This window comes from Oncorhynchus tshawytscha, linkage group LG21 (assembly GCF_018296145.1).
Source record: "Oncorhynchus tshawytscha isolate Ot180627B linkage group LG21, Otsh_v2.0, whole genome shotgun sequence".
NCBI classification, from domain to species: domain Eukaryota; kingdom Metazoa; phylum Chordata; class Actinopteri; order Salmoniformes; family Salmonidae; genus Oncorhynchus; species Oncorhynchus tshawytscha.
In genome coordinates, this window is record NC_056449.1 from 39,952,778 (window position 1) to 39,967,039 (window position 14,262).

At 45.0% G+C, this 14,262-nt stretch overlaps 1 protein-coding gene across 1 annotated transcript; it reads left to right on the forward strand.

Annotated features, from left to right (window-relative positions):
* Positions 1-85: 85 nt before the first annotated feature.
* LOC112229403 (uracil phosphoribosyltransferase homolog) lies at positions 86-14,262 on the forward strand. The gene is made up of 8 exons (XM_042303516.1): positions 86-462; positions 4,200-4,242; positions 4,346-4,415; positions 8,200-8,262; positions 8,374-8,535; positions 13,574-13,647; positions 13,756-13,780; positions 14,031-14,262. Exons 1-8 carry the CDS (start codon positions 191-193, stop codon positions 14,135-14,137), a joined length of 816 nt encoding a protein of 271 aa, XP_042159450.1. The 5' UTR covers positions 86-190; the 3' UTR covers positions 14,138-14,262.

Genomic DNA, 14,262 nt, shown 5'->3' on the forward strand with positions numbered 1-14,262 from the left:
TTACTCTTCTGATTGATACGAATTGTAAACAATCACGTACTTGTGACCTTACTAAGTGTTGTGGGAATTGTCGTCATTTCCTGAAGCCAGGCGGATGTGTTGACGTCACCAACGTTGCGACACGTACGGCTCGTTGTCTGCAAATAGCGAACTTTATTCGGTTTTAACAATATACAGTGAGTACAGCAACATGCCCTGTCACAACCAGTCGTTAAATAACGTTACTACCGGCCAAGAACATAACTTAACGAAGCATGTTCGGTTCGCCGCGAGCAGTAACAGCAGCAGCGTTCCGGTGGCGCCAAGCTCTGAAGCGGTGGATGACGTCAACAAACAGCGTTTGAACGGGAACTGTCCGAATGGTGGTGGGCTCGGCCCAGATGTGTTAAACCTTGGACCTCAACTGAAACTGCTTCCTCTTAACAGTCAGATACTAGAATTACAGACCATCATCAGAGACAAGTGAGTGTTTGACTTGGTGATCATGTTTTTATTTGGCTACATAGTGTTTGAAATCAAATGTTTTTTTGTCACATGCGCCGAATACAACAGGTGTAGACCTCACAGTGAAATGCTGAATACAACAGGTGTAGTAGACCTCACAGTGAAATGCTGAATACAACAGGTGTAGACCTCACAGTGAAATGCTGAATACAACAGGTGTAGTAGACCTCACAGTGAAATGATGAATACAACAGGTGTAGTAGACCTCACAGTGAAATGCTGAATACAACAGGTGTAGTAGACCTTACAGTGAAATGCTGAATACAACAGGTGTAGGTAGACCTCACAGTGAAATGCTGTATGCAACAGGTGTAGTAGACCTCACAGTGAAATGCTGAAATCAACAGGTGTACAGTGAAATGCTGACTTACCAGCCCCTAACCAGCAATGCAGTTTAAAAAATAAGAATAAGAAATAAAAGTAACAAGTAATTAAAGAGCAGCAGTAACATAACAATAGCGAGACTATATACAGGGGGATAACGAGTCAATGTGCAGGGCACCGATTAGTCAAGGTAATTGAGGTAGTATGTACAAGTGATTATGCATAGATAATAACAGTAGCAGTGGAGTAAAAAGAGGGGGGGGCAATGCAAATAGTCTGGGTAGACATTTGATTAGATGTTCAGGAGTCTTATGGCTTGTGTGTAGAAGCTGTTTAGCAGCCTCTTGGCCCTATTTTTGGTGCTCCGGTACCGCTTGCCGTGCGGTAGCAGAGAGAACAGTGTATGACTAGGGTGGCTGGAGTCTGAACATTTTTAGGTCCTTCCTCTGACACTGCCTGGTATAGAGGTCCTGGATGGCAGGAAGTTTGGCCTCAGTGATGTACTGGGCCGTACACACTACCCTCTGTAGTGCCTTGCGGTCGGAGGCCGAGCAGTTGCCATAACAGGCAGTGATGCTCTCGATGGTGCAGCTGTTGAACCTTTTGAGGATCCATGCCAAATCTTTTCAGTCTCCTGAGGGGAATAGGTTTTGTCGTGCCCTCTTCATGACTGTCTTGGTGTGCTTGAACCATGTTAGTTTTGTGGTGATGTGGACACCAAGGAAATTGAAGCTCTCAACCTGCTCCACTACAGCCCTGTCGATGAGAAAGGGGGTGTGTTTGGTCCTCCTTTTCCTGTAGTCTACAATCATCTCCTTTGTCTTGATCAGTTTGAGGGAGAGGTCCTGGCACCGCATGGCCAGGTCGCTGACCTCCCTATAGGCTGTCTCGTCATTGTCAGTGATCTACCACTGTTGTGTCATCGGCAAACTTAATGATGGTGTTGGAGTCGTGCCTGGCCGTGCAGTCATGAATGAACAGGGAGTACAGGAGGGGCCTGAGAATGCCTTCCTGAGGGGCCCCTATGTTGAGGATCAGCATGGCAGATGTGTTGTTACCTACCCTTCCCACCTGGGGGTGGCCCATCAAGTCCAGGATCCAGTTGCAGAGGGAGGTGTTTAGTCCCAGGGTCCTTAGCTTAGTGATGAGCTTTAAGGGCACTATGGTGCTGAATGCTCAGCTGTAGTCAATGAATAGCATTCTCACATTAGTTTTCCTTTTGTCCAGGTGGGAAAGGGCAGTGTGGAGTGCAATATAGATCACACCATCTGTGTAGATCTGTTAGGGCAGTGTGCAAATTGGAGTGGGTGTAGGGTTTCTGGGATAATGTTGATGTGAGCCATGACCAGCCTTTCAAAGCACTTCATGGCTACAAACCTGAGTGCTACAGGTTGGTAGTCATTTAGGCAGGTTACCTTAGTGTTCTTGGGCACAGGGACTATGATGGTCTGCTTGAAACATGTTGGTATCACAGACTCAGACAGGGATGGGTTGAAAATGTCAGTGAAGACACTTGCCAGTTGGTCAGCGCATGCTCGCAGTACACACCCTGGTAATCTGTCTGGCCGGAGAGCATTTTTTGCTTGTAAGCAGGAATCGGGAGGATAGAGTTATGGTCAGATTTTCCAAATGGGGGGCGAGGGAGAGCTTTGTACACATCTCTGTGTGTGGGTTAAAGGTGGTCTAGAGTTAGTTTTTCCCTCCTCTGGTTGCACATTTAACATGAAGATAGACATTTGTATTAAAGTCCCCGGCCACTAGGAGTGCCGTCTCTGAGTTTTCCTGTTTGCTTATGGTGGTATACAACTCATTGAGTGCTTTCTTAGTGTCAGCATCAGTCTGGTGGTATGTAGACAGCTACGAAATACACAGATAAACTCTCTAGGTAGATATTGTGGTCTACAGCTTATCATGAGATACTCTACCTCAGGCAATACTCTACCTCTACCTCAGGCAAAACCTCAACACTTCCTTAGATATCGTGCACCAGCTGTTGTTTACACATAAGCATTAGTCCGCTGCCCCTCGTCTTACCAGACGCCGCTGTTCTATCCTGTCTTACCTTGTCTTACCAGACGCCGCTGTTCTATCCTGTCTTACCTTGTCTTACCAGACGCCGCTGTTCTATCCTGTCTTACCTTGTCTTACCAGACGCCGCTGTTCTATCCTGTCTTACCTTGTCTTACCAGACGCCGCTGTTCTATCCTGTCTTCCTGTCTTACCAGGCGCCGCTGTTCTATCCTGTCTTACCTCGTCTTACCAGGCGCCGCTGTTCTATCCTGTCTTACGTCTTACCAGGCGCCGCTGTTCATCTATCCTGTCTTACCAGTCTTACCAGGCGCCGCTGTTCTATCCTGTCTTACCTCGTCTTACCAGGCGCCGCTGTTCTATCCTGTCTTACCTCGTCTTACCAGGCGCCGCTGTTCTATCCTGTCTTAGGCGCCGCTGTTCTATCCTGTCTTACCAGGCGCCGCTGTTCTATCCTGTCTTACCAGGCGCCGCCTATCCTGTCTTACCAGGCGCCGCTGTTCTATCCTGTCTTACCAGGCGCCGCTGTTCTATCCTGTCTTACCAGGCGCCGCTGTTCTATCCTGTCTTACCAGGCGCCGCTGTTCTATCCTGTCTTACCAGGCGCCGCTGTTCTATCCTGTCTTACCAGGCGCCGCTGTTCTATCCTGTCTTACCAGGCGCCGCTGTTCTATCCTGTCTTACCAGGCGCCGTTCTATCCGCTGTTCTATCCTGTCTTACCAGGCGCCGCTGTTCTATCCTGTCTTACCTCGTCTTACCAGGCGCCGCTGTTCTATCCTGACGGTACAGCGTATAACCAGCCAGCTGTATGTTGATAATGTCGTCGTTCAGCCACAACTCTGTGAAGCATAAGATATCACAGTTGGTAGTTTAATTTTTCTCGTAGGTCATTGATTTTATTTTCCAATGATTAGCTATTAGGACAGAAGGCAAGGGGGGTTTATTCAATCGCCTATGAATTCTCAGAAGGCACCCCGACCTCCATCCTCTTTTCTTCACGCAAATGATTTGGGTTTTGTTCCCGGGAAAGCAGTATGTCAGGCTCATCTGACTCATTAAAGGAGAAACAAAAGCTTCTGCCAGTCTGTGGTGAGTAATCGCTGTTCTGAAGTCCAGAAGTTATTTTCGGTCATGAGAGACGGCAGCAGCAACATTATGTACACAATAAGTTACAAACGACGCAAAAAAAACAAACACAGAATGACAATCGGTTAGGAACATGTGAAAACATCAACCTTCTTCTCCGGCGCCGTGTGTGTGTGTACTCAACTCAGATGTGGGAGCAAGGTAACAAGATGCTGTGGCCTCAGCAGGACAAATTATGTTTGTTTGTGTTTTGCAGGACAACCAGCAGAGGGGATTTTGTGTTCTGTGCAGACCGACTGGTAAGATTCCTTTTAAGAAGTCATCAGCTAGCTAGTAACTACAGTCGTTCATTTCATGGAAAAAAGAGCATGAAGAGTTGAAACTGTTGATCTTCCTCCTCAGATCAGACTGGTGGTGGAAGAAGGACTGAACCAGCTGCCCTACTCAGAGTGCACTGTGACCACTCCTACAGGTACTGACTCTTACTCCCTAACCCCTACCCAGAGTGCACTGTGACCACTCGTACAGGTACTGACTCTTACTCCCTAACCCCTACCCAGAGTGCACTGTGACCACTCCTACAGGTACTGACTCTTACTCCCTAACCCCTACCCAGAGTGCACTGTGACCACTCCTATAGCAGAGTTTCCGTTAGCTGTTTTTATATGAATGAAATTGGCGCAGTCCAATTGTCTGTGAGAAGAAGGAAAAAAATCCCATTGTGAAATTATGTTTTATAGCTTCTTCATTGATGGAAATACCAGATGACATGCTTATCGGTCTACAGGGGCATTTGCATAATTTAGTGGAATTAAATTGGCACGTGTACAGTATATTTGTGACATGTTTTCGTTATGTATGCATCTTGTTTATCACACCGAACAGCATACAGAAACAGAGCCTTTGAGTGGAAAGTCTGTCAGACAGAGAGCTGCTGCAGCATCTGGTGGGAACTTGGACAAAGACGAGGTCAAATCATGACGTCCGTGATCTTCAGGTCGGAAACGTCAGAGCTCTAGAAAGAGGGCGGCGTTCCCGCGTTGGAATTCCTAGCAGTCCATTCAAAAATAATTTTCTCCCCGGTTGTTTTGAACATGAAATGTCAACAGACAGCATTCTTTATCATCAAATTTATTTATATATCCCTTCGTACATCAGCTGATATCTCAAAGTGCTGTACAGAAACCCATCCTAAAACCCCAAACAGCAAGCAATGCAGGTGTAGAAGCACGGTGGCTAGGAAAAACTCCCTAGAAAGGCCAAAACCTTGGAAGAAATCTAGAGAGGAACCAGGCTATGTGGGGTGGCCAGTCCTCTTCTGGCTGTGCCGGGTGGAGATTATAACAGAACATGGCCAAGATGTTCAAATGTTCATAGATGACCAGCATGGTCCAATAATAATAAGGCAGAACAGTTGAAACTGGAGCAGCAGCACGGCCAGGTGGACTGGGGACAGCAAAGAGTCATCATGTCAGGTAGTCCTGAGGCATGGTCCAAGGGCAGTATTTATGCTGCAGTAGTTTATGTGTCGGGGGGCTAGGGTCAGTTTGTTCTATCTGGAGTACTTCTCCTGTCCTATTCGGTGTCCTGTGTGAATTTAAGTGTGCTCTCTCCTCCGAGAGAGAGAAAGAAAGAGAGAATTAGAGAGAGCACACTTAAATAGCCCCCCAACACATAAACTACTGCAGCATAAATACTGGATGCTGAGACAGGAGGGGTCAGGAGGTTATCAGCACTTCACACACTACTTCGCAATGAGCTGGAGGCAGTAGGCATTTTGAAAACCTTTTTGTTTTTTACCTTTAGTTATCTAGGCAAGTCAGTTAAGAAATTCTTATTTTCAACGACGGCCTAGGAACAGTTGGTGAACTTCCTGTTCAGGGGCAGAACGACAGATTTGTATCTTGTCAGCTCGGGGATTTGAACTTGCAACATTTCAGTTACTAGTCCAACGCTCTAACCACTAGACTACCCTGCCGCCCCTCCGCTCTAACCACTAGGCTACCCTGCCGCCCCTCCGCTCTAACCACTAGGCTACCCTGCCGCCCCTCCGCCCTAACCACTAGGCTACCCTGCCGCCCCTCCGCTCTAACCACTAGGCTACCCTGCCGCCCCTCCGCTCTAACCACTAGGCTACCCTCCGCCCCTCCGCTCTAACCACTAGGCTACCCTGCCGCCCCTCCGCTCTAACCACTAGGCTACCCTGCCGCCCCTCCGCCTAACCACTAGGCTACCCTGCCGCCCCTCCGCCCTAACCACTAGGCTACCCTGCCGCCCCTCCGCTCTAACCCCTACCCCGCCCCTCCCCTAACCACTAGGCTACCCTGCCGCCCCTCCGCCCCTAACCACTAGGCTACCCTGCCGCCCCTCCGTCCTAACCACTAGGCTACCCTGCCGCCCCTCCGCCCTAACCACAGGCTACCCTGCCGGCCCTAACCACTAGGCTACCCTGCCGCCCCTCCGCCCTAACCACTAGGCTACCCTGCCGCCCCAATAATTGTTTGAAATGTGAACGTATTGAGGCATGTCTTACCTTTCTTCAAAGTAGCCTATTAGATCTATTTTCTAAATATCTAAAGGCTGTTTTTTTTCCCATCTCTGTCACATGGAATAATAATGGCTGTTTTACGGTCCCTTAATTGTGTGTTTTTTAGAGTAACTTATTTTGTACATAATGTTTCTGCCACCGTCTCTTGTGACCGAAATGAGCTTCTAGATATCAGGACAGCGATTACTCACTCACCCTGGACTGGAATACGTTTTTTAACGAGTCGGACGCGAAGGATTTACTCCAGACACCCGACAAGGCCCTCATCCCCGTCATTCACAGGAGAAAGACACGGATCCGATGGCAAGTGGGTAGTAGGCCTTTTCCATCGGTCCAGCCAACGTACAATCATTGGATAATAAAATAGACTAACTACGGGCACGTATATCCTACCAACGGGACAATAATAACTGTAATATCTTATGTTTCACTGAGTCGTGGCTGAACGACGACATGAATAACATACAGCTGGTGGGTTATACACTGTATCGACAGGATAGAACAGCAGCCTCTGGTAAGACAAGGGGTGTCGGTCTATGTATATTTGTAAACAACAGCTGGTGCACGAAATCTAAGGAAGTCTTGAGGTTTTGCTCGCCTGAGGTAGAGTATCTCATGATAAGCTGTAGACCACACTATTTACCAAAAGAGTTCTCATCTATATTCTTTGTAGCTGTCTACCACCACAGACCGATGCTGGCACTAAGACTGCACTCAATGAGTTAGGAATTTTATGAATAATGACTAAACAATATCCCCATTTTAAATAGAACTGTAACTAAGTAAACTTATACTCTGTTTTATTATACCTGATTAACAATATGAATTTGTAAGTGAGGGATTGTGGAGCCTGAAACAGGGGGTAATTAAATTAAATAAATACCATTCCAGCCAGGTTAGAGAAGACTGGAAGTGGGTTTTTTAAAGTAAAGCAGAAAGGGTGGTTGAACCGACTCCACTTAGCTCTGGGATGTTTAGATAAGGCAGTGTGTGTTTTCTTCCATTAGCTGGAACTGTCTGCTGAATGGTGATGGATGAAGACTTCAGAAGGTTTATCTAGAATGAACTTTTGAACTGTTGGAGAAAGAATATTTTATAACCTATGACGTCATATTTTGTATATAAACTGTTGTTGGTGGTTTCATGGCTGTGCGCTCCGAGAATAAATACTATTATCTATTATTGATAAGACTGGTCTCTGTCTATTTTATGCGAATAAGAATCTTACAAATTCTCATAAAATAGACTAAGTGAATTAAATTAAAGAAAACATATTGGAATTATGAAATTACAGTGACAATGAGCAGACAGGAAAATGCTCATTGAGGCGGCGCTCCTAGTGGCCGGGGACTTTAATGCAGGGAAACTGAAATCCGTTTGACCTCATTTCTACCGGCATGTTAAATGTGCAACCAGAGGGAAAATAACTCTACACCACCTTTACTCCCTCGTCCTCCACTTGGCAAATCTGACCATAATAATATCCTCCTGATTCCTGCTTACCTCACATCGTTGCATCCTCGACTTGCATGTTCATTATGAATTACCATATTCTAAATGCGATTTCTGTCATTCTGAGCACTGTGGGTGGACGCCCTAATTACACGCTGACCCCTAATCTCTACACGCTGACCCCTAACCTTTACACGCCGACCCCTTACACACTATCCACATGCTGCTGATAACATTCTGCTTCATCTCTCAATAGGACACATGTATGAAGGTGTAAAGTTTGAGAGAGGTAACTGTGGAGTCAGCATCATGAGAAGTGGTGAGTCTGGTATTCCCCCCCCTACTGAAAAAATATGTCCCCTTTTCTGCTTTTTTCATGTTATTTCACATACCTGACCTCTTTAGGGACCTGTGTCTGTCCATCCCCCAGGCGAGGCCATGGAGCAGGGTCTGAGGGACTGTTGTAGGTCCATTCGCATCGGGAAGATCCTAATCCAGAGTGATGAAGAGACCCAGGAGGCTAAGGTCTACTATGCTAAGTTCCCCCCAGACATAAACAGGAGGAAGGTGCTGCTCATGTACCCAATACTGAGTAAGTAAAAAAGATCTCTGTCAAAAGGGGAAGATATTACAGATGTCGTGAATGTTGGGTCATTTTTCCTAATCCTGGAGTTTTTTTCAGCCAGGCAAATAATGAAATTGTTGAAAAAGTTCCTGTTGTTAACATGTCGTCATTAACTGTAGACAAATACATTAGAACCAGCAGTTGATCAAATTCAGTCAGTCAAACTCCTGCAGGTTATGACAGCTTCTGGTCCCACAACACAAAAAATAGACAAAAATGACATTTGTGATGTTTTTAATAACCATTTTCCCTCAGCTGGCCACCAATTGGAAAGAATGGTTTCTGAAAATACCTAAAGTTCCACTAGAGGAGGTCCTTTATTCACTTCCTTAAGAGCATTTGAAACATTTTATGTCAATGATGGACTAAAGTGCTTTAAAAAAATAGATATAAAAACATCCACAGGATTTGATCTGATTGATCCCTTTTTCCTGTAGATTTAACGATGGCTTCTGGTGCATAAGATCTGGAGGGCCGTCCTCTCCCTTTACAAAGGTGGAGATCCTTCTGACCTAGATAACTACCAACCAATTTATAAACTCTCCTGCCTTGCAAACGTATTAGAACGACTGGCAAATTCTCAGCTAATAACTTCAAATGATATTCTTAATGTGCACCGGTCTAGTTATAGACCTGGACTGACAGTGCATTCAGAAAGTATTCAGACCATTAAAAAAAAAGAAATTGTACCTTTAATTAACTAGGCAAGTCGGTAAAGAACAAATTCTTATTTTCAATGACGGCCTAGGAACAATGGGTTTAACTGCCTTGTTCAGGGGCAGAACGACAGATTTGTACCTTGTCAGCTCGGGGATTTGATCTTGCAACCTTTCGGTTACATTACAGCCTTATTCTAAAATGGATTAAATAGTTTTTTTCCCCTCATCAAACTACATACAATACCCCATAATGACATCACAATTACCCATAATGACATCACAATACCCCATAATGACAAAGCAAAAACAGGTTTTTAGAAATTGTTGCAATAAAAATAAATAACATTTACATAAGTACTCAGCCCCTTTACTCAGTACTTTGTTGAAGCACCTTTGGCAGCAATTACAGCCTCAAGTCTTTTTGGGTATGATGCTAAAAGCTTGGCACACCTGTATTTGGAGAGTTTCTCCTATTCTCTGCAGATCCTTTCAAGCTCTGTCAGGTTGGATGGGGAGTGTTGCTGCACAGCTATTTTCAGGTCAGGTTTAAGTCTGGGCTCTGGCTGGGCTACTCAAGGACTTTCAAAGACTTGTCCTGAAGCCACTCCTGCGTTGTCTTGGCTGTGTGCTTAGTGTTGTTGTCTTGTTGGAAGGTGAATCTTCGCCCCACTCTAAGGTCCTCCGAGTTCTGGCGCAGGTTTTCATCAAGGAACTCTCTGTACTTTGCTCTGTTAATCTTTCCCTTGATCCTGACTAGTCTCCCAGTCCCTGCCACTGAAAAACATCTCCACAGCATGATTCTGTCACCACCATGCTTCACCGTAGGGATGGTGCCATGTTCCCTCCAGACTTGACGCTCGGCATTCAGGCCAAACGGTTCAATCTTGGAAATGTGCACACCTGTCTATTTAAGGTCTAGAGGTCATTCTAGAGGTCGACCGATTTAAGATTTTTTCAACGCGGATACCGATTTATTGGAGGACCCCCCCAAAAAAGCAGATACCGATTAGTCGGACGATTTTTATATATATTTGTAATAATGACAATTACAACAATACTGAATGAACGTTTTTATTTTAACTTAATATAATACATCAATAAAATCCAATTTAGTCTTAAATAAATAATGAAACATGTTCAATTTGGTTTTTGCAAAAACAGTGTTGGAGAAGAAAGTAAAAGTGTATTATGTGTAAAAACATACACAGTTGAAGTCAGAAGTTTACATACACTTAGGTTGGAGTCATTAAAACTCGTTTTTCAACCACTCCACAAATTTCTTGTTAACAAACTATAGTTTTGGCAAGTCAGTTAGGACATCTACTATGTGCATGACACAAGTTATTTTTCCAACAATTGTTCAGACAGATTATTTCACTTATAATTCACTGTATCACAATTCCAGTGGGTCAGAAGTTTCCATACACTAAGTTGACTGTGCCTTTAAAATAGCTTGGAAATTGCAGAAAATTATGTCACGTCTTTTTGCTTTATCTTGGCCAGGTCGCAATTGTAAATGAGAACTTGTTCTCAACTTGCCTACCTGGTTAAATAAAGGGGAAATAAATAAAACTAAATAAATAAAAAGCTTCTGATAGGCTAATTGACATCATTTGAGTCAATTGGAGGTGTACCTGTGGATATATTTCAAGGCCTACCTTCAAACTCCATGCCTCTTTGCTTGACATCATGGGAAAATCAAAAGAAATCAACCAAGACCTCAGAAAACATATTGTAACCTCCACAAGTCTGGTCATCCTTGGGAGCAATTTCCAAATGCCTGAAGGTACCATGTTCATCTGTACAAACAATAGTACGCAAGTATAGACACCATGGGACCACGCAGTCGTCATAACGCTCAGGAAGGAGACACATTCTGTCTCCTAGAGATAAACGTACTTTGGTGTGAAAAGTGCAAATCACTCCCAGAACAACAGCCAATGACCTTGTGAAGATGCTGGAGGAAACAGGTACAAAAGTATCTAAATCCACAGTAAAGTCTTATATCGACATAACCTGAAAGGCCGCTCAGCAAGGAAGAAGCCACTGCTCCAAAACCCCCATAAAAAAGCCAAACTACGGTTTGCAACTGCACATGGGGACAAAGATCGTACTTTTGGAGAAATGCTCTCTGGTCTGATGAAACAAAAATGTAACTGTTTGGCCATAATGACCATCGTTATGTTTGGAGGAAAAAGGGGGAGGCTTGCAAGCCGAAGAACACCATCCCAACCGTGAAGCACGGGGTGGCAGCCTCATGTTGTTGGGGTGCTTTGCTGCAGGAGGGACTGGTGCACTTGACAAAATACATGGCATCATGAGGCACGAAAATGATGTGGATATATTAAAGCATCATCTCAGACATCAGTCAGGAAGTTTAAGCTTGGTCGCAAATGGGTCTTCCAAATGGACAATGACCCCAAGCATACATCCAAAGTTGTGGCAAAATGGCTTAAGGACAACAAAGTCAAGGTATTGGAGTGGCCATCACAAAGCCCTGACCTCAATCCTATAGAAAATGTGTGGGCAGAACTGAAAAAGCGTGTGCAAGCAAGGAGGTCTACAAACCTGACTTGGTTACACCAGCTCTGTCAGGAGGAATGGGCCAAAATTCACCCAACTTATTGTGAGAAGCTTGTCGAAGGCTACCCAAAACGTCTGACCCAAGTTAAACAATTTAAAGGTAATGCTACCAAATACTATTTGAATGTATGTGAACTTCTGACCCACTGGGAACGTGATGAAAGAAATAAAAGCTGACATTCTCTACTAATTTTCTGACATTTCATATTCTTAAAATAAAGTGGTGATACTAACTGACCTAAGACAGGGAATTTTTACTACGATTAAATGTCAGGAATTGTGAAAAACTGAGTTTAAATGTATTTGGCTAAGGTGTATGTACACTTCTGACTTCAACTCTATGTAAGCTGGTGGTTCCTTTAAACATGAGTCTTCAATATTCCCAGTTAAGAATTTTTAGGTTGACGTTAATATAGGAATTATAGGACTATTTCTCTCTATACCATTTGTATTTCATATATCTTTGACTATTGGATGTTCTTATAGGCACTGTCGTATTGCCAGCCTAATCTCTGGAGTTGATAGAAGTCATAAACAGCGCTGTGCTTCAAGCATTGCGAAGAGCTGCTGGCAAATGCAGGAAAGTGCTGTTTGAATGAATGCTTATGAGCCTGCTGCTGCCTACCACCGCTCAGTCAGACTGCTCTATCAAATCATAGACTTCGTTATAATATAATAAACACACAGAAATACGAGCCTTAGGTCACTAATATGGTCAAATCTGGAAACTATCATTTAGAAAACAAACCTTTAAGTCTATCAGTGAAATACGGAACCGTAATGACCGGTACTGCTGCCAGATCCAGACGTGATGTTACCAGACTGCTGAGTAACATAATGACCCGGTACCGCTGAGTAACATAATGACCCGGTACTGCTGAGTAACATAATGACCCGGTACTGCTGAGTAACATAATGACCCGGTACCGCTGAGTAACATAATGACCCGGTACTGCTGAGAAACATAATGACCCGGTACCGCTGAGTAACATAATGACCCGGTACCGCTGCACGGTATCTCCGGTATCTTACTGAATGAAGTCTTCAGGTCTCAGACAAAATTACTCATCATGCACTTTAGCACTGAACTGTGTGTGTCTAGGTAACACAGTGTGTGTTGGTGTGTGTGTGTGTGTGTCTAGGTAACACAGTGTGTGTTGGTGTGTGTGTGTGTCTAGGTAACACAGTGTGTGTTGGTGTGTGTGTGTCTAGGTAACACAGTGTGTGTGTGTGTCTAGGTAAACACAGTGTGTGTGTGTGTGTGTGTGTGTCTAGGTAACACAGTGTGTGTTGGTGTGTGTGTCTAGGTAACACAGTGTGTGTGTCTAGGTAACACAGGTGTGTGTGTGTCTAGGTAACACAGTGTGTGTTGGTGTGTGTGTGTCTAGGTAATACAGTGTGTGTTGGTGTGTGTGTGTCTAGGTAATACAGTGTGTGTTGGTGTGTGTGTGTGTGTCTAGGTAATACAGTGTGTGTTGGTGTGTGTGTGTGTGTCTAGGTAACACAGTGTGTGTTGTGTGTGTGTGTCTGGTGTGTGTGTGTGTGTGTCTAGGTAACACAGTGTGTGTTGTGTGTGTGTGTGTGTGTGTGTGTGTGTCTAGGTAACACTGTGTGTGTGTGTGTGTGTGTGTCTAGGTAACACAGTGTGTGTGTTGGTGTGTGTGTGTGTGTGTGTGTGTCTAGGTAACACTGTGTGTGTGTGTCTAGGTAACACAGTGGTGTGTGTGTGTGTCTAGGTAACACAGTGTGTGTTGGTGTCCCAGGTACAGGTAACACAGTGATCGAGGCGGTGCAGGTGTTGATTGAGCATGGACTCCAACCCAAACACATCATCCTCCTCTCCACCAGTGTGTGTGTGTCCACAGTGTGTGTGTGTCTAGGTAACACTCTTCTCCACCCCACAGTGTGTGTGGTAGGTAACACATTATCCTCAGTGTGTGTGTGTCTCTCTCTCTTCTCCACCCCACACGGTAGGTATCACAGTGTTATCCTCCCCTCTCTCTCTCTCCTCTCCACCTGGTAGGTAACACATTATCCTCCCAGTGTGTGTGTGTCTCTCTCTCTCTCTCTCTTCTCCACCCGGTAGGTAACACATTATCCTCCTCTCTCTCTCTCTCTTCTCCACCCGGTAGGTAACACATTATCCTCCTCTCTCTCTCTCTCTCTCTTCTCCACCCGGTAGGTAACACATTATCCTCCTCTCTCTCTTCATCTCTCCAGGAGCCAAGGCCATCCTCCAAGAGTTCCCAGAGATCACCCTGCTCACCACAGAGCTGCACCCGGTCGCCCCCACACACTTTGGACAGAAGTACTTTGGCACAGAATGACAAACGCGCACACCAGACCACACCACGCCAGACCACACCACGCTAGACCACACCACCACGCTAGACCACACCACCACGCTCGCCCCCCACACCACCACGCTAGACCACACCACCACGCTAGACCA

What these genes read in the sequence shown, in the direction of transcription:
- LOC112229403 (XM_042303516.1), top strand. Translation starts at nt 191, where the DNA reads ATGCCCTGTCACAACCAGTCGTTAAATAACGTTACTACCGGCCAAGAA. An exon ending in TGTTCTGTGCAGACCGACTG is followed by an intron (nt 4,243 to 4,345) that starts GTAAGATTCCTT and finishes CTTCCTCCTCAG; the next exon opens with ATCAGACTGGTGGTGGAAGA. An exon ending in GCTCATGTACCCAATACTGA is followed by an intron (nt 8,536 to 13,573) that starts GTAAGTAAAAAA and finishes TTGGTGTCCCAG; the next exon opens with GTACAGGTAACACAGTGATC.